This window comes from Notolabrus celidotus, chromosome 21, assembly GCF_009762535.1.
Source record: "Notolabrus celidotus isolate fNotCel1 chromosome 21, fNotCel1.pri, whole genome shotgun sequence".
NCBI lineage: Eukaryota > Metazoa > Chordata > Actinopteri > Labriformes > Labridae > Notolabrus > Notolabrus celidotus.
In genome coordinates, this window is record NC_048292.1 from 12,639,359 (window position 1) to 12,663,756 (window position 24,398).

General features: G+C 40.6%; 1 protein-coding gene across 2 annotated transcripts in view; it reads left to right on the forward strand.

Moving 5' to 3' along the window:
- anks1b (ankyrin repeat and sterile alpha motif domain containing 1B) overlaps positions 1–24,398 on the forward strand; it is a 375,728-nt gene that overhangs the window by 122,484 nt on the left and 228,846 nt on the right. For both annotated transcript variants that reach the window (XM_034673234.1, XM_034673233.1), the window contains 2 exons: positions 11,621–11,773; positions 16,429–16,572. In XM_034673234.1, the coding sequence (XP_034529125.1) occupies positions 11,621–11,773; positions 16,429–16,572 (297 nt within the window). The remainder of the gene's footprint in view (positions 1–11,620; positions 11,774–16,428; positions 16,573–24,398) is intronic.

Here is a 24,398-nt window from a genome sequence, read left to right on the forward strand (position 1 = left end):
AGCAGCAGCCCTGCAGCCGTTAGACATTGTTTGTATGTAGCTCAAGGGCACTGCAGATGAGAAACCTTTTCAGGATGGGACCATCAAGCTGAACTTATTATTCCTCCAGATGCTCCACAGTATGATTAAAGCAGGCATATTTGAGAAATCTCACTAAAATATTTTTTGGAGTTCTTTTAACAAGAAGTTTCTCACATGTTGACTGTTTTGGGGCTAGTTTAAAATAGTGTAGCCTGAGGATTTCAATTTTTTGTTCACGGTCATGTTTTGTTGATGAGATGCCCAGCCAGTCCAAGGTTAAAATTTTGAATAATTTTAGTAAGTCACAAAAAAAAATCATACATTCTACGTGACAAAAGATTTCATCAGTAAACACATTTATTTTCTCAAGCATAGAAATGGAGAATAAGTCAAACAGTCTCTTCAATATGATAGAAGGTTTTACATGAATCAGTCAGATGCAAACATTCAATAACATGTAAGAGACAATGGTTGTGCTAGTGAGAATAACAAGATTCTGGTAAGAGTCTGGGTGTCATCCTCAACAGCACACTGTCATTCCAGTCCCACATCACTAATGTCACACGGTCAGCATACTTCCATCTCCGAAACATCTCTCACCTGCGTCCGTCTCTCTCTTCTCCAACAATAAATCCATTCTGGTTCACAGCCTGGCCACCTCCCACCTAGATTACTGCAACTCCCTTCTTTTTGGTTAACCTGACAAATCCATCCATTAACTTCAACTGGTTCAAAACTCCGCTGCATCATCACCAGAACCCCCTCCACCAGCCACATCACACCTGTCCTGCAGCAACTCCACTGCATCATTTTCAAGATTCTGTTCCTCACCTACAAGGCCATCAACAACTTAGCTCCTCAGTACCTCATTGACCTCCTCCATACAAAAATACCCTCCCTACCATAGTCTCAGGTCCTCCTCTTCCGTCCAATTCTCCCTCTCACCTGCTCGCTTGACCACCATGGGGTCGAGAGCCTTCAGCCGCTCGGCCCCCGGCCTCTGGAACTCTCTCCACCAGGACGTACAAAATTCTACCTCTCCCACCACCTTCAAATCCCGCCTCAAAACTCACTCTAATCCGTCTCTTTGGGACTGGAATGACTTCCCCTCCCCCTTTCATTTTTCTAGTATTGTATTCTTTATTCTAATGTATGTATTTATTTACTGTTGAGTACTGCTTTTATTATTGCTATGTTGTAAGGTGACCTTGGGTGTCCAGAAAGGCGCCTATAAATAAAATGAATTATTATTATTATTGTTATTAACAGGGTGAACAGCACCTGAAATACACTTAAGAAAACTAGTGTTTTTGCCACAGTGTCAACAGGCAGAGGTGAAACGCGATTGACTCCTTTCCACAGATTGATATGATATGGTGTGTGTGATCATGTTGTCCCTGGCATCACATAATCAATGACCATTATTATGGGGTTTCAAGACTATTTAACGAGTATACATTTATAGTTGTCGCTGTGGGCTGTATGTAATCTGTTTCAGGATATATTTAAAAATTAATCATCAATCAATAAAATGAATCTTTTGTGTCAGCCCTTTAAATTAAGTGCTTCACTTCCTCACGTGCTGCTCCATCCTCTGTTTACATGTAGGAAACCACAGTGCAGTGGAAATTATTCATTGGCTGTTATCATTCAAGAGCTGAACTATTGCCAAGTAATTAAATATAGATTTGACTGATGAAAGATTCAAGCCTCTGGGTGTGAGGTTACTATAGCTGTGTGTGTGATTGAAATTTGTGAGAGCTAAGTGCTGAAGAGACGCTCTGTAAACATCTGCTGTGCTACTGTAGGAGGAGCATGTACTGAAAAGACCTGTGAGGTTGATGAGGAGGGTTTTTTAATTTTGTTTAACCATTCTACAAAATGATGATGATCTGATAGAGCAGATTTCACAGATTAAACATGTATTCCTCTCAAAAAGGGAACGCTAGTAATCTTGACTTACTAGCAATTATTAGCCTAATATTATAGCACCAGTTAATAATGACTACTGCCATAATGCATTACTGCACTCATGCTTTGTCTATATAAGTTTTGAGATATTTAAAAAGTTCTTGAAATACTTAAGTATTTTTAAAAACAAGTACTCCAGTACTTTAACTCAAGTTGTAATTTGATGGAACAACTTTCAGTTGTATTGGAGTAATATTTGACCAGGAAGATCTAACTTTGACTTAACCTGTTATGTTTGTTTCTTAGGGACCGCAATAATGTTCTTGGGTCAACTTGACCCGGGGCATATTTAATGACCCCAAAAAATCCCAATAAACATTTTTAAATCTCATTGTTAACTCCATTACTTACCATTTAAATCAATAGCGGAGCTCTCGAGTATGCTTGTCATGTTTTGGCAGCTTGAAAACGTTGTATGTGTGTCTTCATATAGGGTCTCTTCTGCCGTCTGTTACTTACACACACAGTATCTCTTCATCTCTCTTACTCGCTGCTAGGAGGGGAAAATGAAAGTGTTGAGGGAGGATGAGGAGGGCGTAGGAGGGAAGGGGGAGGTTGCTGTAGCTCTGGGGTGAAAGAGAGTAAGAAAAGGCATGGGATGAGATCCGAGCAGCCGAGTGTGGTCGTGATGTTTTTGAATTTTATTGTGGAGGATTTAGGGGTGAATGGAATCTGGAGGCAGGAGATGTGAGGGAATTTTGGTCGAGGAATTGAAGGAGAGAGGGGAAATATCAAAGTCATGTTATATTCCGACGCATGAAACAGAATATTTTAGACATGAAATTTGATGTTTCATGAAGGTTAGTTGCCCTTCCATTGCATGTCACGTACCAAGACTTGAGTTTAATTTCTTTATAGGAGTATTGGCCTGATAGTAGTAGGGGAGAACGGGGTTGGTTGTCACACTTTTTACTGTTTTGATGATTGCTCATCATCAAAATATCTTTCAATAGTCATATTGAACCCGGGGCATATTTAATGACCCCAAAAAATCCCAATAAACATTTTTAAATCTCATTGTTAACTCCATTACTTACCATTTAAATCAATATATAGTGCAATGGTGTTCTTTAATTCTCACAGGTGTGCAATGCAAATGTGTGAAATGAGCCATTTTCAATGTATATGTTGTTTACGCTAATTAAGCCAAGCAGAAGAAGTTTCATAGCGAAATAATACCTTTAACAATTTTTAATTTTATTTTTGAACTTTAAAATGGGTCAATTTGACCCGCAACATAACAGGAGGGGTAAATAATGAAGCTGTGTACTTTGTCCACCACAGGTTACATAGTACTCATGTTTTGGCCTCGTGGCATTCTCTGATCTTGAATAGTAAACCCAATCGGGATCTGCCGAACCTTTTAGTTCCTCAAGTATCCACCTGAGGTTCCAATAACCACAGAATACTTATTAGAGCAAACATTATGATACCCATTTTTACAGCAGAATCAAACATATCTACAGCATTGACTGTATATAGGATTGACAATGACTCCTCATTTATGTCCATTGTGAGCTTTGACGCAAAAAGACTGCCTTCATAGGCACTGATATATTGCGCAGTTGCAATTAAGCTATGTGCAGAAGCAACCCAGCTGATGGTGTCACAGGAATGACATCACACTTGCGGTGCTAACCAAAACATGCATTAAGCTTACTGAAAAAACTTTGAAAATCCCTCAGGTAGGTACACAGCCAAACCGATTCTTGTGTTGATTTGAAGCAGACACTTACTTCAGGAATTTATAGGCATCAAGGCTAAGAGATACACATACTTAGCCATAATTATGGGCATGGTGGCTATGTTTTTGGCCTCCACTCCACCTCTCTTCCTGTTTTTAAGTAACTGGATTCAGCATTTTCAACATGGTGACCGCCATCTTTGAGCAACCAATGGTTGATGTTTCATTACATCCATGTTTTATACAGTCTATGGTTTTAGCTAACACTGCTGAGTCATCTGAACAAAAAGCACACCAAAGTTTCTTGGGTCTGGTGATCATTGTTGTGACCTAGCAAGACACTGAGGCCGTACAAAGAATGTACAGACTTCTTTATAAAGTCATTGTAGTTTCTGGCTTTTGAAATTAAAAAAACCAAAACTGCGATCAAAAAGGAACAAGAAACAGGAAGTAAAACTTCATCCATTGTATACACTTGGTGTTTGCATGTAAATAGAGACAGAGATTGATGTTAAAAATAGCAGCCATGGAGTGAGAATATGAGAAGAGTTTCACCTTGTGAGTCTCCCTCTTTATTTACCCAGCTCTCCCCAGGCGGCAGGCTGAGCTGCTGGGATTATGAGACTGTGTAACGGAGCTCATCCTGCATATCAGTCCATCAGCATTAACACGGCGTGTGTTCAAACAAACACCCCCTGCGCTTCATTCGCTCTGGTCTCATCTCAGCCGAGGCCTGTCAGATAAGGCTTTCTTATTTGCATGGATGAAGCTGTTTGTTTGGTCTCTTAAAGATGAATTCAGATACGACTGATAGTGTTCACCATGGGAGATGTGTGCAGTGTGTGTATGCAGGTAAATGTACTGTTATACTACAATTGAACAAGCAGATATTGTGTATGTCCTTCAGTTAATGAATGGGACGCTGTGGATAAAGCATAAAAAAGTCCCCATTGATTTATCATAAGACCTGACAGCCTTCTTTGTAGGAACCTGGACAAACACACACTGACATCCATTTGTATGGGCATGTCAATAATGTGCGGCCATGCCTGTTGATGTGTCATTAGTAGATGGCTGCAGCTCAGAGCCCAATCAGCAACAATACACTGAGTGTTATATATCGGAAAGCTGTCAGGGCGAGCGTAACGGAAATATATAGCCAGCTCTGAGAACATGGAGGGAGGATTTTCTCTGCTTCTCCTCCTCTTGTTTGTCCTGTCACTCAGCATCTCTGTTCATCTTTTTGTCACTCTCCTTTTCCGTCGGGTAAATGTGTTTTTTCCCCTATCTAAAGCTCTGTCATTGCCTCGTATTGGAGTGACAAAGCTTTATTGTCCGTTAAAGGCGGCACAGACAGAGCGGGTCAGCTGCAGCATCTACATGATTTGCAATCTCCATCCTTGTTGGTCTCATATCCGTGCTGCGATTTATCATCCAGCCTTTGCACACTTCATTACCTCCGCATGCTTGTCTTTGTGTGACATCTAAAAAGTGTAGTCATTGTGGTTGTGTTGGAGCTGTTATCGGTGATTGCAGTTCTAATAGCCAGATGTTGACGAAACAATCTCAGCATAAGGTCCGGTAAATGTTTCAGAAGAACCTCAGCAGGAGGAGTTACCTAATTAAATGCAGAAAAAACACACGTGTAGACTTTTTTCTAACATTTTATTGAATTTTCCCTCCTTAGGCCACCATAAATTATCCAGATGCATAAATTTGACTGTGGTTTCACACCAGGCATGCAGAGTATGAGAGAGGAGTGCACAATTAACCCAAACAAGCTGCAAAGTATGAGGCTGGGAGCTTCATCTAATCAGACAACAGGACATATTTTCTTACGTGGGATCATCATACCTTCATCCTCTCTGATTATGTCAGATAAATGTTTTAAATCCACAATTCCTTTCTTTCATCCAAGCTTTGTCTCCTCCAAAAAAGCAAGCATGTGATACAGGAAAGTGGATTCTTAGCTACACTCACCTTTAGCCCTTTCATTGAAACCAAGGACCAAAACCTAACCATTTTGTCATTTGTCTTTTCGCGTTGTTGGAATATTGTTTGGATGAGGAGTAACCCAGCCTTTTGACTTCCCATTTTGCCTCCAAGGACAAAGAGAAAAACGGATGAGAAAGTAAATAATCCACCTTGTTTAAGCTAATGCTAGAGTCTGGTCAAAAGTCATTGGGTTCTGGGCTGAATGAATTTAGCCCAAATGATCAGCAAATCAAAGGGGCATGCAATGACACCAGTAGCATGACTAATAACATGAACTCCAGAGAGGCCGAGTGTTCCAGAAGTGAAGATGGTAAGAGATTCACTCACTCTGTAAGAGTCTGCGTGAGGAAATAGTTAATAATCAATGATAATGTTTGTTGATGTAAAATTGCAAAATAACATCTACAGTTTATAGGGTTGCAAAGGGGTGGAAAATTTCTGGTAAATTTCTGCAAGTTTTCGGTACATATCCATGGGAAGTTAAGCTGGGGAATTTTGGAAATATTCTAAATAGGAAACTTTCAATGGGAATTGTGGGAATTATGGGTAATTTAATGGAAATACATTTGTATGAATACATTTAAATGTGATATTTGTAAGTTAAACATTAGTACCATACATCAAATTTGTTAGATATATTACCACATAATATCATCAAAACTTGCTCAAATGTGTGGCTTCAATAGTCTTGTGCTCTGGCCTCAAAAGTGTGTTCCAGGATTCTAGAAATCATCTGTGCATGTGATGGAGGAATACACAGTGCATGTAGGGGGCGTGGTCCCAATAGCCCTGCAGTAAGCAGTGTGCTATGTGCATGTGATTGAGGAATAGCATAGATATTCAACTGTACTTGCATGAAATCTGGTTGTTTTAGTCAGGATAATGCTAAAATATATTTCCCCCAAATATATATAAGTTCCCTATTAAGAGCCAACCTTCAATTTAGCAAATTCCTGGTTTATTCCAGTTTATTCCCATAAATTCCTATAAGTGCCCATGACATGTGTAGCTTACAAATCTGGGAAGGCACCATTAATGCTGAATGATGGGGGGGTTGTTAAAGGAAGGGCTTAGCCCTGCTAACACCTTTACACCATCAGTCCCTGATCAAATTTGTTTCAGAGCAACAAGATCTAGGAGATGGGATTAATATTGATGCTTCACTTTTTTCTGTATTTGAGTCTTGAAGGGTCAAGAATGTCTTGTACAGCATCTTGTATCCCCCTTTAATAGTATTTGATAACAGAATAATCTGAGAAAATGTGATCAATTCAATCCTCTATGTTTTCTTTTTCCTGGAGGCATAGACTCCCCTCTGAAGACTCTGAAGTGTCTTTGAAAATAATGAACCCTGAGGCTGAAAACGTCATGTGTCATGCTGTTCTTCACATTGATCATAGTAAACATATCTGGATGCTTTATAGGGTATCAATGCCTGCAAATGTACCTGTAAATTTAACAGGATGAAAATAAAAACCCCAGAGGCTATTGATCTTTATTTCCAGGTGCTTTTACATTAATCTTTAATAGATGAATGAACCATTCTCTAGACACCTCACAGCTTCCCTCCACTAAACACTATTGGTGGCAAATAATGACTGATCACGCTGCAGTTGTGGTTTGGGACCAGACAGGAATTTATTCCAATGTGATGAAGACTGTGTAAACAGTAGATTAAAAAAAGATGTTCCTTAAATGATCTCTGGAGGAAAGTGACTCACTCTTGTGGAAAATAATGTAACAGTGAACTATCATGGGGACCCAGTAAATGGAGTTTATTAAACATAACGCAACCCACATTTACAGCAGTAAACTGTGATGAATGTGAATAACAGTGAGTATGAGTGTGTGATTATTGTGCTTACAGTACTGCAATCAGACCTGCCCTGGAACGTTCCACTCTGACATCAATGGAGGGGTGTGCGCTCCACGGGGAGAACACATGGATCTGATTGGCCGAGGAGGGGGTAGAGCTCTCGAGTATGCTTGTCATGTTTTGGCAGCTTGAACACGTTGTATGTGTGTCTTCATATAGGGTCTCTTCTGCAGTCTGTTACTTACACACACAGTATCTCTTCATCTCTCTTACTCGCTGCTAGGAGGGGTAAATGAAAGTGTAGAGGGAGGATGAGGAGGGCGTAGGAGGGAAGGGGGAGGTTGCTGTAGCTCTGGGGTGAAAGAGAGTAAGAAAAGGCATGGGATGAGATCCGAGCAGCCGAGTGTGGTCGTGATGTTTTTGAATTCTATCGTGGAGGATTTAGGGGTGAATGGAATCTGGAGGCAGGAGATGTGAGGGAATTTTGGTCGAGGAATTGAAGGAGAGAGAGGAAATATCAAAGTCATGTTATATTCCGACGCATGAAACAGAATATTTTAGACATGAAATTTGATGTTTCATGAAGGTTAGTTGCCCTTCCATTGCATGTCATGTACCAAGACTTGAGTTTAATTTCTTTATAGGAGTGTTGGCCTGATAGTAGTAGGGGAGAACGGGGTTGGTTGTCACACTTTTTACTGTTTAGATGATTGCTCATCATCAAAATATCTTTCAATAGTCATTCCTACATTAAATTGAAGCTTAAGGTGTTGGCTTCAAATGTGTATCCCTCTCATTTTCCAACTCATTGTAACAAAGAGGCAATTAACTATCAAAGACACCCTGACACATCATGGGGATGGTTGTCACACACTATGGAGTTGGTTGTCACAATGGTATTTCAATTGGAAATATGTTTTAAAAAAGGCAAGAAGGCAGAACTAAATTTGAATGTTTAATTGCACTGACAAGTGATAGGCCTATATAACTCAATGAGCAAGGAACATGAACAGGAAACACATCTTTAGGCCAGCCTATATAACAACATAAAGAACAAAACAAATAGGCCGAACAATAATGACCTACTCAACTAGGCTACATGCAGTCACTGTCTGAGCTACAGTGATGGCAAATGTAGGGTCTGCGCACTCCAACTCATTTCACCATGCATGATTTTGCCAACATAGGGGTTGGTTGTTAGATCTGACAACCAACCCCAAAGAGAATGACGACCAACCCCAACTGGAATTTTTTGCTAGCATCAAGGCTAACAACCATCTAACAACTACTTAGCTAGCTAATACAAATCTAAACTATAGCTTTCCCCTCACACTTTGTAAGGGTAACACTTGTTTTTTTATAAACCGTATATACAGAGGAGCTGAATATTTACAATTTGACATGAAAAATATAAAAAGTCCTCTCACCTCAAGTTCAGCTGTCTTACTCCAGAGAAGACTTTGTAGGTGAGCTCTGATCCTAATTCTGGAAATGTCTATACCCCAATTTGAGATACAGCGCCCTCTGGTGGCGAGATATAACGAGTGTGCCAACCAACCCTTGTGACAACCAACCCTGTTCTCCCCTATTTAAACGTAAGAATGTTGCACATTATTTTTGGTCTAGACCGTAGAACTTACTTGATTTCTCCCAAAATATGGATGCCATAGATTTGGACCACAAACCATGGATAGAGGGATTTCATTCCTGTACATACTGTATAATTGACATCATATATGCTTAAGGAACTTAAAACCAGAACAGATGGCGGTCTTGGTGGCCTGATGGGGAAGCTTCCTACTCTCTCATTTTTTTCTAAATAACCTATTTGGTTCCTTTCCCTCTCTTTCTCTTGCTCTCGTTCATCCTCTCCCCCTTCTCTCCCCTCTCTTGATGTTACATCACATAGTGTTAGATTTCAGCCACTTACTCAACATGTAGGTTTTGTTCTTGGACAAACACCAGCAACAACACAGCTACACACACATGCCCTCTTTACACTCGCCTTTCCCTCCTCTGATAATATCCACAGGAACCCCAGACACATATGCGCTTCCATTATGTGTATACATACAGTATGTACAATATGTGATTGCCACATTATCAGTTTACATATACATGAACATACACAGACTTCATCCCTGTAGAGCCCACTCATCCTCTATCCATCTTCTTCCCTCTCTTATCACCCTGTATGGCCATCCATCATGTCTCTCTCTCCTTCCTGGGTGTCCCTCAGCCCAGATTTCCACTCATTATTTGGCTCTTTTCTCTGAGAGCTGCAGGACCCCAGAGACCACCAACATTGTTCTGGTCCAGACAGGGGCCCCTGGAGAAGCAGAGAATGGCCATAGTTCCTGTGAACATGAGATCCCCCATAAGTTCAAAGTAACCTTTTAAAAATACACACAAATCACTTAAAAGACATTTAGGGCCAGAGTTCAGACCAGGAAACTGTGGAGCATCTATAAATTACCCCTCTTTTTAACTCCAACACGTCTTCCTTTGCACAAACAAAGGTAAACACAGAGACATTAACAGAAATGTACAAATGAATGTCTTAAGATGGTTCACCACGGTTTCTTTAAATGTCACAAGACTGTAAAAAGATTTGTTATACAATCGGATACACTAAAATACGTACAAAGCCACACATAAAGCCTCGATTTGCAAGATAGCCAATTAGATTTCAAATGTTTTAACAATTTTTGGGAAACCAAGAGTTCCACTGTGGCCTCACTTGTAGATGCGTTTACTTTAGCATTATTTATGCATGTAATGACCAAGGTATAAATGGAATAAATCCAAGACCAAAAAAAACTGCAGTCCCCCCACTATCCTCTTAAAGCTGTCTGCAAAAGACACTTCTGTGCTCATCAGTGTCACTTCTTCATCACTGACCAATCAAAATAAAGAGGGGGCGGGACTTTTGGATGTTAACTATGTGGGCGGTCCATACTAAAGAGTAAACTTACCACACTTGCTGTATTTCAATGTACAATTTTGAGACCTAGAGGTGCTGCTAATGCTATGACACAATTTCTATTGACTGTTTTTGTTAACTTTGGAGAATGCCTTTGAATGATAGCATAAATGAAGCCTACAGAGAATTTAAAGACAGGGAAGCTGCCGAGGGAAGCAGATGTGTCTTGAGACAACTGTCCTTGCAACCTAGCAAGAATAAGGGCCGGTGAGAAGTGTTCTGGAATTATAGTCATGGGCACTGCCAGCACAAAAAACATTAATGGACATTTAAATATGCACAGGAGAAAATCAGCAGTGGAATAAGAGATACCAGTTTTGTCCACAGGGGGCACCAAATTTGACACAAACTTGGCGTTCCTTGCAGTAGATTTTAAAGAAATTAGTTGAAGAAACCTAGATATTGTGAGAGGAAGAACACTTGTTAACCTTTTGTGATGTGATGTAAAGATTGAAATGCAGCATCCTTCCCCAGCTGAATGGCAGCAGTGTTCTTTTTCTCACATCACAAAAGCCAACATTACATAACTGTTTCTGAATATGTGGAATGGCCAGCTGAATGGAAGCTGACAGGCTCAATTGGTGAGCGTGGAGAAAAATGTTAGACCAAAAAAGGCACAGAGGGTTTGGGGTAAAAACAGTTTGGCGTTAGTGATCGACTCTTTTTACAGACGAGGGGAGCTGTAGATTTCCCCTGACAGCTCTCACAAAACCTGACATGCTTTTGGAATCTGTACGTGCAGAAATGATATACTGGACCGGCACATGTGCGTCATATGTGTAACCGAAATGTGTGCAGCTTTCCTTCTTGAATTTCACCGTGTGTGGATGTTCCAGTACATAAAACTAACTGCTTTTCTCCTCCTCCTCCTTCCTCTTTTTCCTTATATCTCCATCCTTTTGCACACATTCCCCTACATTAACTCACCACCTCTATTTCAATCCTCCTTTCTTGAACCTACCTTTTTACTTTGACCTTCACTTCTGCTTCACTGCATCCTCTCATCCTTCTTTTGTCATGTTCCCACTCTCTACCTCTCCTCACTAAACCCCCCCCCCCCCCCCCCACTCTTCATCATCCCTTTAATTCCTACATCCGCTCTCATCCCTCTTCTTTTTCGTCCTCCCGTCATCTGTCCTATCTTCCACAGAACCACGAGAGAGAAACAGCGCTTCATTGTGCAGCCCAGTACGGACACTCGGAGGTGGTTTCAGTGCTGCTTCAGGAGCTGACCGACCCCGCCATGAGGAACAGCCGGCAGGAGACGCCTCTGGACCTGGCAGCGCTGTACGGACGGCTTCAGGTTAGTGAGAGAACGTTACCAGTTTTATAAGAGTAATCAGTAAACTCTAGTTTAAGGTGCACGTGTCCCTATCCAATCAGAAATAGAAGCATTATCTTTAGTATGATTTAAGTTCAGTAAGTTATTTTTGACTGTTTGGAGGATGTTGCAGCACTTTGAGGCAGTTAAAAATTAGCACACAAATGGGATCGACAAAATCAGTGAGACAAAAAATGACTCACCTCACATTTACAAACACCAGAGGGCGCCACCTGCCTTTAACTTCTTTTGCCTGTCTGTCAATGTGCCTTTAATGTCTGTAGAGGTGTACAGACATGGTAGCTGCAGGTAAAGGTTCACAGTTGAAGATGGACCACCAGTGTTTCCCATATATACATGATACCTGGGCAGCCCACGTGTTGTTGTTGCTAGCTTGATGTTGTGATTATACCAAGCGGCAACCTCTGGTCTAAGAATATGAGTCCAATGCGGAAGTGCTAAATACTGCAGTTCATCGAGGATCCGTTTGAGGCTGGCTCCGGAAGTACTGGAAAACCACATACACACCAATTCAAAAAAGCCGATCTTTATAGCAGAAATAAACATGTTTTCAGTCTGGTACAAAAGACGAGTGTAGTCTGGATTGCTCGTGTCTTGATCGGCACACACTGTAGGGGGGGTGAATTTTTTTCTAATGTGGTAATTTCAAAGATATTGAGATTATGAGTCTTCCAATGAGAGGCACAGCTGACTTGATTGACAGGTGGGAACACTGTAGCTGTTAGCTAGGAGGCTCAAAGCCCGCCTCTTTACGTCACAATCGCTCGACAGCAGTAATATGGCTCCTGCTGACGATTGCCTTCAAAACAGCTCTTCAGAAACAGATGGGTGACGTCACGGTTACTACGTCCATATTTTATACAGTCTATGGATTAGATGAAGCCGTTCAGAAGTCTGTGTTTTAGTCCTTTACTTTCCGTAAGCAGAATAAAATGATCAGTATACAGTTCAGTAAACAAAACAACCGTTTAAGCTCCACATTGAAGCTTCCACTAAGTGACAAGTGTGGATTGAAAAGGGGGACAAGGTTTGGATTTGAACCTGGGCCGTGCACTATAAGGACTATAGCCCACTATACATGGGGTACGCAGCTTAACGACTGAGCTAAACAGGCACTAAATTTGATGGACATGTTATCATTTTAAATTTTTGGCTAAGAAAATTGCCATCCGCTGTTGTATGCGTCATGAGTAGTGCCTCAACACAGGGCGGACAACATTACAACAATGTAGGAGCTTGTGCCTTGTTGTGGGTGCTTATACTGTACATTGAACATCTTTACCTTTGATTGGTCTTCAGCTGTTTTCATTTAATCCGGTAACTTTACAATCTAATGGAAGCACACTTGTTGACTAAAATTGTTATATATACCGTGACGGTGACAGTTTTAACGCTGTAAAAGCTGTCCATATAACATGTATTTTGTTTTAATGCTGGCGGACCAAGTTATAGCCATTATAACAAACTCTTGAGTATTAATACTCAGATATTTCAAATATCCAATATGTGATTTAGGTAAGGGATAATGTATAGTGAATGGTGATTATGTGAAATAGAATCCCAACATGGACAAGATGAGACAAGACAAGACCCCAATGCAAAGTCCCACAGCCTGTAAACGCATAAATGTGCAACTTCAGATGTATGGTGCAAGACAATACAACAAGACAGAATCCTTAAGATTGTCAACAGCATTTAACTCTCTTTTTCTGCTAACTTTGTTGGACTAGCTTACTAACTTTAGCCTACTCTAGCTTAATAAGACCTGAACATATTAGCTATTTAAAAAACAGCATCCGTAAACCCACAATGTATCATAAGAACCAGGAGCCATTACAATCCAATCCACTTATCAGACAGGTGTCTGTCCATCCTGGGACCATAAAGCCTTCAGGTTTTATCTGTCAGACTCTTACACTTGTACTTCAAGAGGACAGTTTAATAAGGAGAGAGATAAAGGAATATCTCACCCTGAATTTTTGGTACTTTCAGAGGGGAGAAGCTCAAGTCTTCATACAGAGGACAGACAGGGCAATCCAGCACGACTCCAGCCTTCAAAATCACTGCCTATAGCATTCAGTTTTCAATTTAAGATTTAATTACAACTCCTAATAACCAGTCTCTGGTGCTTGTCACTTGGCTCAGTCAAAATCAACAGGCAGCTGTCACACGGCTGGAAGCAGCCGAGGGATCATTTTGTTGTTCTACTTGTTGCGAGGCATATGGGAACCTCTGCAGGCCTCCTGTTTCCTGATGAAGCTCCCTATGGCAGGTGAAAGGAACCAGGTGGTGACTCAATCTGCACCTTCCCTGGGACAACAGCGGATGTAAGCGATGATGATAGAGTCATCTGTTCAGAAACTGCAAGTCACTGTTGATTATTTAAAATATGGCAGATATATGATGAAAAGATATCTTCCTTAATTACCTGCTGTGTTGCACTTGAAGGTGGGTAGACATTTTTAGAACTGCGACTTTACTCTGTCATCAAAAAGAGCGACAAAGTACACACACACTCACACTGAGAGGTGTGTGCAGCAAACGCCTGCTGATGTTCGAATGCAATCACACACACTCTCTCTCTGAAGGTGGTGAGTAATTGCAGTCGAGCAGTACAGGTTCGTCTGACTGTGAATGAATAATTTATAAAGGCAACGGTATTTCTCTCTCTCCCTCTGCATAATAATGAAGGGAAATCCCTGTGGTGGAGTCTTCTGCTGCATAGAGATGTAACTAACACAGGGCAAAAGTTTACTTTACACACACACACGGAACACACACGGATACACATTAAAGGAGGAAGCTTCCACGAGAGCTGCATGTTTTTTTGCAGAGATATTACACGCACCATCCATGATCAAACAGAATGGGAGCTCAGCTACTACGACTCAAAACAGCCTCCTACTAGGTTGATTGACACATCTTTCAATACAAGGATCTGCACTGCAAGAAATATAGTGAAACAGACCCAACAGTATATTTCTTCATGTTCACTGAATGCTGTCTTTTTCACCCCCTTGGTTACTTCCTGTTTATCTGTCTGCCAAGGGACTTATGCTATGTATGAAACCGCATACTATTTCATTATTAATACTAAGTAAGACATCACATGCAGTATGTCGTGTCTAACCTTTCACAACTCTAATAGAGTCAGGGGAAAAAGTGCTAATGCTAGCTTAAACTCTGAGATATAGCATTCTGTCTCTGAAATGTTAGATGTGAAAGTCTTGGTTAGGAAACATGACAGTATTCAGTATGTAAAATAAGTAATGTAGTCAGTTGTTTATGTGTACATTCATTTTGAAAGTAACAGCAGCTAAGCACTGTGAGCTAGTTTGTGACTCATGCTAACATTAGCAGCTAATAGTGCATTTGGACCAAGAGTTCTGGGGTCTTTTAGCCTCTAGAGCTACTATACCCTGAACTAAAAGGTTCCTGTGCCCCCCATTATTGTCTGTGGGTAGATTGTGCAAATCAGGCCAGTGACGTATAGAGGGGAAAAAAAGGTCCACCAGACCAGTAGAGGGCAGTAAGACAAAGACGAATGCCATTCTTCACAGATGACACCATAGAAGCAGACGGACAGGCAGGTATCATTATGAGCATGTAAGCAACAGTTAGCCTGATAGCATGGAAGAGACTCAGCTGGCGCTGTTTTAGATCTATCTATTTTATATTATCTAGCTATATTTCATCACAGATTGATTCACTGAATCAACACGTGAGAGGAGATAAGCGCAAGTAGCATAGGCGTTTCATCGCGGCTTTGAACTCGTTTTTATATCAAACAAGCAGTGGCAGAGATCGCCGGTGTTTCAGTTTAAGCTGCGTTTAACCCTGTTAACTGCTGACTTTCAGCCGAATGCATCCCTTATACACGTCTTTAGACGATCATTAAATACTTATCTCATGAGGATATTGAATCTTAAAACTCCCTATGTGTTTCAACAGCTGTATAAACTCCACAAACACTGTTACGTTTAGCTGAAGGTCTCCAGTTTACAGGGTCACTTTTAAAACTGTAACACCGGGAGAGACGCATTTAGGGTGGGCTGAGAGAAGACTACTGTTACAAGCTGCTAAATCAAGGGAATCACAGAGTCTTCTGTTTTTTGAAAAGTACACACACATTCAAAAAATATACAACAAATAAAAACAAATGAAAGAAAGAGAAATCAAGTGAATCACAGATGTGTGATGTTATTGCCGACAGCGGGAGGAATAAAAACACTGCAGGTAATCTATTAATAAGATATGTTCAGCATTGCAGGCCCTGCCCCCCAAAAGCCCCGAGACTTATCTACCCCTGAACTAAATTTAGAACCAGGGTCCACCGATCGAAACGCACATAGTTCCGGGGTAAAGTTCCTCTGGTCGAAAAACGCCTTAACGTCAAGCAGACATACTGTCCATACACTGTTGTTTTGCTTTTCTAAACACAAGACTCTTTGCTCACAACACAAGTTGTCACTGAAACCAAAACTAAAACATATCATATAAAAACTCAACCTTTGTATTTACTGTAGTTTGTCTTTAAACATGTCGCTAATGTGGCTACATAGTCTGTCCAAACCGTGCTTTTTTGTCCCTCACATCTGTCTGTGTTTTCTTAACAGGTGGTACGGATGCTGGTGAGCGCTCACCCCAACCTCATGACCAGCTACACTCGCCAACACACCCCGCTTCACCTCGCTGCGCGTAACGGGCACCACAGCGCGGTCCAGACGCTGCTCGAGGCCGGCATGGACGTCAACTGTGTGGTAAGAATTATTAACCCCTCTAGCTTTTGGTGTGCTCTGTCAACATCCAAGGATTTAACAGATTAAACATGGATTAAAGAACCCTCACAGATAAAATGACAACAAGATAAGATGAATGTTTTATTTGTTTGTCTGGGCTTTGGGTAAAAAAAACAACTCAGATTTGGAAAATGCTCTTGTCTGTTTACAACAAGAATGGCATGACAAGGCAGAAAGTTGATGTAAGGTAAGTAGGTCCAATTAAGATTCATGGATTTTCATGAATAAACTTGGCCTCTGGTTATGAGTTACAAAAAACAAGATTTTTAAAAATGCCACTGTAAATATTGTATTGGGTGAGAAACATGGTCATACTATTAATGTCAAACATTAACAACATTAGATATTTATGCTTAAGCCAAAAGGAGCTATTTGTCATATACAGCCCCTTGGATCTGCAATATATGTAAATCGCAGGGTATTGTTTACTGTGTCTGTAATATCTCAGGAGTGCAGCATGTGAGAGACTTCTTTTATTTACCATGAAGCAGACAGCTGCTCTGTTCTGAAGAGGCTCTGTTGTGATTGTTTCTGTTTCAAGAGCTTTACACTCAAACCGCATTGCCTTACAGAGACTCTACACAGTGAATTCTTATTAATAAATCCACAAGTCAGTATATTATAATGAATATTTACACAGGTTGAAAGCTGTTAGCTGACCATTTAGCTGCTTTTTGGTGCCTTGTGTGTTCAGGGGCGTGTCCAGACTTTTTTGACTGAGGTGCACACACTCATGATGTGTGCCCCAAAATTTTTCTAATAAATGTATTTTTCACAGTTAAGCAGTTTAGGTGTTTCCTTCCAATTTTGATGGACCGACTCCTCTCTTAAATACTTGTCTTATGGAAAATATGTACAAACTATTATTCTTCAATATGGAGTATGAACAAGCAAAAACATGCTATATTTAAATGGAATGGAAAACATCAGCAGATAGGGATGTAGTGATATATCGCGAGACGGTAAAAAATCAATACAAATAACGTTGATATTCAGTGTTTACACTTTGAACGCCTCAATATGATCCGTAGCTGTTTAATACCGTCAGTTATATACTGTCATGAAATACATTTAGATTTTTTTTATTTTGAGCTTATTTATCTATTTTGGCCTTTTGTGCCTTTATTTGATAGGACAGCTGAGGAGAGACAGGAAATGTGGGGAGTAGAGAGTGGGTGACGACATGCAGGAAATGGGCAATGGGAAAACCGGGAATCGAACCGGCGACCCCTGCAAGCTGTAGCCTCTGTATGTAGGGCGCTTAGACTGCTAGGCCACCACCGCTAGGCCCCATGAGCTTATTTTTAACTTGGAAAATGTCCAAGATTTTTTAACAATTAAACAATAATTGATCGTTAACATTTCCAAAGATCAATCACGTAAAATACTTGAAATTTACATCCCTAATTTAAAGAGATTTACCTTATTTGTTTTAATATTTAACACTTTTATTTGGGAATTGTTAACTTTCCATTTCTCTGTAATTGCTCTGAAATTTTCCAACAAGGAATTTTTGTGTGGTGATTTTAGTCTGCAGTGGTTTTATTTAAAACACACCTTAAAATGAAAATTGATTACTCTGTTTAAAAATAAATATGAGAGAAATATATACATATATATATATTGCAACTGTGCATAAACTGAGAATTGAAGTAAAATAATAGTTATTAAAATTTTGAATTCAATCCAGTTTGCTTCAAAATTGTTAGAGAATTGGGATTCTAATCGAAGCGTGGGTTGAGTGTATCGTTACATCCCTACCAACAGACTGTTGCAACTGAGTCTAAATGGTTGATTTTGGCATAAGTTCAGCCTCTGACTAGTCAGAGCCAATCAAAGTCAGGACTTTAGGGTGGTACATGGGGTGGCCGACAGGACATCAACATGGGGGCACCCCTTACCGTCCCTTCGGACACACCCCTGCTTGTGTTAGTCAGTGTTAGTTGGATGCAGTCATGCCTCTGTCTTTAATCAGTGGTTTTATAGCTGCACAGCGACTGAAATAAGAAGTAGAACAATGAGAAAGTAGTTAATAGAGTGCAGCTTTTCATCTGGAGAGCAGTGAAATGAGTGCAGACAGAGCAAAATGAGTATTTCATGGCAAATTACTTCAATGTCATTTAGTTTTACACTTTTTATTTCTTTATGCGTGTATCAACTAGAAATGATGTTAGAGAACAAAAGCTCACACAACTAATAGACAGCTTTTATTTGAGTGCTTGATTCAGTTGCTCACAGTTGATGTATAATGATTACACAGAGAAAAACAGCCTCATGATAATGTAAATGTCAGTGGAACTTTTAAAAGCTGATGAGAAATCAAACCCTTTCAGGCGTAGCGATTAAAAGAATAAAGCCTGTGAAATCCTTGAGGGATTGGATAATGTCTTTAATGTTTAACATATAGATTTACAGACACAGGAACAGGCAGATAGAAGTTCTTTAACAGAATCTAGTTATAAAACGAGACCTGACTTTGACATTTCGTCCTGTTTTATCAGAAACTTCTGCAAGCTGAGAAGGTGACCCAAAGATATCTTCTTGTCCTTTTCTTGGAGTAAATCTTTCAAAGTCTCTGTGACTCGGAATCTCCTCCCTCCCTTTTTCGGTCCACGTGAATATTTCAGAAGCTGCTGTCTTGTGTTTTGAATGAAAGAGGGTATGGTTTTTGTTTTCTGTGAATATAATACACTGCAGGCATAATGTTGGCAGATCCTCTTTTTGAAAGTGTGTGCTCTCTATTCTTGTGTGAGTGTGTATCAGAGAGCCTGCGTGCGTGTGTGTGTGTGTGCGTGTGGGTGCGTGCATGTGTGCGTGCGTGCGTGCTGTGAGCCTCCCGTGGTGTGGTGGTGGAAAGGGATGAATAATTGATTGGGGGAAGAGATCGAGAGAGCAAGAGGAGGAGGAGGAAGCAGAGGAAGAGGAAGAGGACAGGGTGTTCTGGAGAGGTCTTGAAAGTTCACTGCTCTCTCTCTCTCTCTACACTTAGACACCATGGTGCTTCATTACCGCACCCTTTGTGTCATGCTGTTTGGATCTCGTCTTCGCTCATTTGCATTTTGTCTTATTGAGTATTCCGAGTCGGACTGACGATTGAACGCAGCTTTGTCCCGACTCTTTCTGGGCCATTTGTCTTTGTGAAGCCTTGTCAAAATACAGCCACGCTTTGCTGCTCTCTTCAACTTTGTTTTCTTTCCTCCTGGGACAGTTTCCTCTGACAAACTGAACTATTGACTTTGCTCTCTCGTCTCAATGTTAAGTGTGGAAACAGAGTCACTCAGTGTTCTATTTGAATTCTGTCCTTGCTGATTATAATGATCGTATAATGATTACCTTGTGCGTATGTTTGAGGTTTAGCTGGTTTCTGTAATCTTCAATCTCAGTTTCGTCTCTGAGAAGCTCAATCTATAAGTACATCTTGTTCTCGGGTTCATCACCAAACATTTTAGACTGAAAGATTGTATCCTTTGATCTCTACATCCTGCATGGTAGCCTTTCAGCCTGCTTGAGACAAACTTTGGTTACTAAATCAAACTCTTCAGGTGATATAAGCTAGAAAATATCACCCTCTCTATGTTAGTCAGCTTTATTATTCTTGGAGCAGTTGCAAACATACGGTCACAAGGTATAAGCCCTGGCTGGCCATAGACGTATAAAGAGTAAACGCCACATTGGCTGCCGGGGCGCAAGAAATATGGCTGCCATCTTGGTCCGATCATCCTACCCATGATCCTACCTGTGAACATAAACTGAAGCAGCAGAGACTTCAAGATACCAGAGCACTGTGCGGCAAAATACCTATCATACATCACATATATCACATATCAGAATATTCTATTACTGTTAAGCTCACTATGAATATTAAAATATGCCAAACCATGTGTCCTGTATCATACCTACATGTATGACGTTTGCAGAAAAAAAACCTGCATGAAAATCAGTTTAGTATTCAGCGAGTTATGATTAATTGCGCCTGCCAAACAGATTACACTAACTTGAGCGGGTGACCGGACCAAAATGGCGATCCCACATCTTGTCAGCGCCAATAGGTAGTAGCTGTCGATGCGGCGTCTACTCTTTATTATGTCAATGTGGCTGGCTACCCCCAGGTGCCACCCAAAAATCCTACACTGATTGGCTATTTGCCTTCTAGGAGGCAGGACTTATTGTAAAATGTTCCATTTGTATTGAGTTGTACCAAACTGTGAGTTGCTTTCTTTGCCTTAAATTGTTGCTCATTTTCTTTTGTTGATACTCCAAATTATAGAAAAGAAAACTTTGCATTAGACATAGAAGAGGATCCGCCCATCACAGTCCACCACACTTTCTAACTGCCAACCAAGCGGCAACCTTGGGTCTAAAAATATGAGTCCTATGCAGAAGTGTTACAAACTGCAGTTCATCGAGGATCCACTTGAAGCTGGCTCGGGAAGTACCATAAACCACATACACACCATTTCAAAAAAGCCGATCTTTACAGCAGAAATAAACATGTTTACAGTCTGGTACAAAAGACGAGTGTAGTCTGGATAGCTCATTTCTCGATCAGCACACACTGTGGGTGGGTGGGGTTTTCTAACGCAGCAATTTCGAAGATATTGAGATTACGAGTCTTCCAATGAGAGGCACAGCTGACTTGATTGACAGGCAGGAAAACTGTAGCTGTTGGCTAGGAGGCTCAAAGCCCGCCTCTTTACATCACAATCCCTCGACAACAGCAATATGGCCGCCGCCGCCGATTAGCCACAAAACAGCTCTTCAGAAACAGATAGGGGACGTCACGGATACTACGTCCATATTTTATACAGTTTATGCTGCCAACATACATTTTTTGGCAATGTTGTAGCCCATTGCCAGATTTTGTAAAAGTAAAGCACTTATAATCGTGACTTTGGACAAACATTGTTTTGAGTTTGTAAAGAGTTAGTGACTGTGTCCATTGATGCTGTTTTTTGCATTGGCAGCGCCCACTACCTCGATTTCAGAGCACCTCTCACCAGATTTTACTATTGCAAGGTTATGAAAGTTGTCCTGCGGTACCTTCACTTCCCTCATTTGTGACCATTGCATCTGATTTCAAATTCTGCATAAATATATATACATAGATGCTACCAGTGCAAAAAAAAATGCTGTTAATGGACACAGGCCCTTAAAGGAATATTTACATGTTGCTACTCTGTTGTGTTACTTCCTAAATTTAAAAAATCAAATGCAGGAATAGCATCTGTATAATACTGAACTGTAATGTTGAAGTGATAAGTGGAGACAGAAATAGCACATGTTACATGTGTGAACATTTAAGGAGGATTCTCCCGTATGAATCCACAGTCATGTTCTTGTATAGACTCCTAGGCGGTCTTTTCCCCACTTGTAGATTCTTTAATCCAGTCAGTGCTGTCAGGTGATCATAGAGGATTGAAGGAGTTGAAATAAAACCAACTTCAAGGGCTTCAGGGCTGACTCACAGAAAGCTCCGGAGTCTGAATCCAGAAACAAAGAACTTCTGAAACACACGTATGAATAAACAAAGCTTTGCTGAAACAATCTCCCTTCTTCTTAAAGTTTAAACATCTTTTGTAACTGCAGACACTGCGGATGAATCTGAGACATGCAGTTCACAGAATCTGATCTGACTTGATGTTCACTTGCTTCAAAGACATACGGCACAACAGATGCTACGTTCGTCCTCTTGCAGGCTGTGTAAGCACAGATTACAAACAGTAGATGAAGCATGTAAAAAGGCTTTCTGCTCCACAGTTAGAGACAGAGAACACTCTAATGAAGCGAGAAAACAGCTTTTTTAGAAGAATACTTTGTCATATCAGGGCGCTGTGCTCCAGAACTTGGCACACAAATGTTAAACCTGCAGTTTGGAGAATATAGCTGATATTGACGAGTGTGTTTGTGTACAATGTGTGTTTCTGTATGTCATCCCTGGAAAGACAGATACAACCTGACCTGTTTGATATGGAAGTGTTTTTGGTGCTCTCTCTGCGAAAGAGATGCATGACTCAGCGGCTTTGCACCCATCTTCTCTGCCGTCTGTCCACGATGCAGGCTGGGAGAGAGTGTGTGGATATGTGTGTGATTGTGTGTGCTTGCACTGATTTGAAAAGGACGGCTGTGTTTCTCTGCAGGGATTTGGCCTTAGGCTCCATGTGTCTCGTGAAGATGAACACTTACAAGCCCCTGATATGGCTCGTCCTCTCCACTATAAACATTGCTCCTCTCTCTCTTTCACTCTCTATTTTTCTCTCTCTCTCTCTTCTTCTCTTATTCTATTTCTCTTGCTATGATGAGAAGCTCTGCAGACCTTTGACATCTCTGATCTCCCCACAAATTGACTCCTTTCTCTTCTATCCATGTCATTCGGCAGAATATATAGCTTAGAAAGAACTCCACCATTCCCTTCTTCTCAACTACAGTTCAGACTAATGCACATAACATTAATCTATTGCATGCCTGATAAATAAGAACCTTGCTCTGTGTGGGTTGAACTTGGTGTCCTGCTTTATGATAATGTATCCAACCCTTCTTGGCTTTGGTGAACAGATATTTCTGTCAGAAGGGACTATCATTTATCGAAATTGAAACACTTAATTGACATAATATAATAAGGTTTTTGGAGTTAACCATAGTATATAAATATATAGATAGTGGTAAGCTATACTCATACAAGCTACAGTGTAGGAAAATGCAGATTAACAGGTTTCCTTGAACGAAAAAAAGCTTTATTTGTGAGGCAATTTAGGCGATAGTTCTTGTTTTTGTTTTGCTAATTGTTAGCAAATGTGCTTCTTTATTGAGAAGTTGACCTAATTGGATGATTTTGAATATGCTTTTTTAAGGATTTTTAAATTTTTTTTATCATGAAGTGTATTAGTTTTTGCTTAAAGAAAGACACTACGGGTGCATAAAAATTAAAGGGAATTTTGGTGCCCCCTGTGGACAAATCAGATACTGTTATTTCTTTGTTAGTTGCACTTGTTTTGTGGCAGATTTTATTAGTTTTACACTTTTAAAAGGAAACAAAAAAAATAGTTATTGGTTTACTGCTTTTTTTTTCTTTTCTTGTTGCTTAGCGCCGCTCGAGTGACTGCTTGTTGCAGCAGCTCTCTCTTCGTTGTAGCCTGTCGTGACTTTTAATGACTCATTTGCTGGCTATAGACACCAAACTGGCTATGTTTGCAGTGGTGTTTTTGCTATTTTTTTTCCTGTGTGTGTCCGGAGATCCTTCATGTATCCATAGTAACATTGTTTACATTCGAGATCAGCTGTTAGCTGCCCGTAGCATGTCGACGCTAAATGATGCTAGGCCCGATGTTCCCTGCGAGCTGAGGAGAAGGAGGCAAGGACGATGTGCTGGTACTGATGTGCAATCTAAAAAAGACGACATCGACCTGTCCTTCCACCCACCGTTATGGGGAATGTAAGATCTATCTACGATAGACGAGCTAACCCAGAACCAGAGTAGCATCATGCTAACAGAGCTAACACCAGACATGAACGCCACATTGGAAGGATTTCACCTGCTGTGGGCGGACAGGATACACATGCACATACTCACATGAAAAAGGAAATGTAGGCAGGACTTCAATTAAATAAACCAGATATATCCTCCCTGTTTCATTTATTCAAGTTGGTCTTTCATTTCCTCTGCTCCTCTCTCTCTCTCTTTTCTCTCTCTCACCCTACCCCTTTTCTCTCTCTTTCTTCCTCCCTTGTCCTCCCTGTGGCCTTTTTTCTTAGAGCCATACTGTTGACTTTAAAGAGAGGACGCTGTGGGC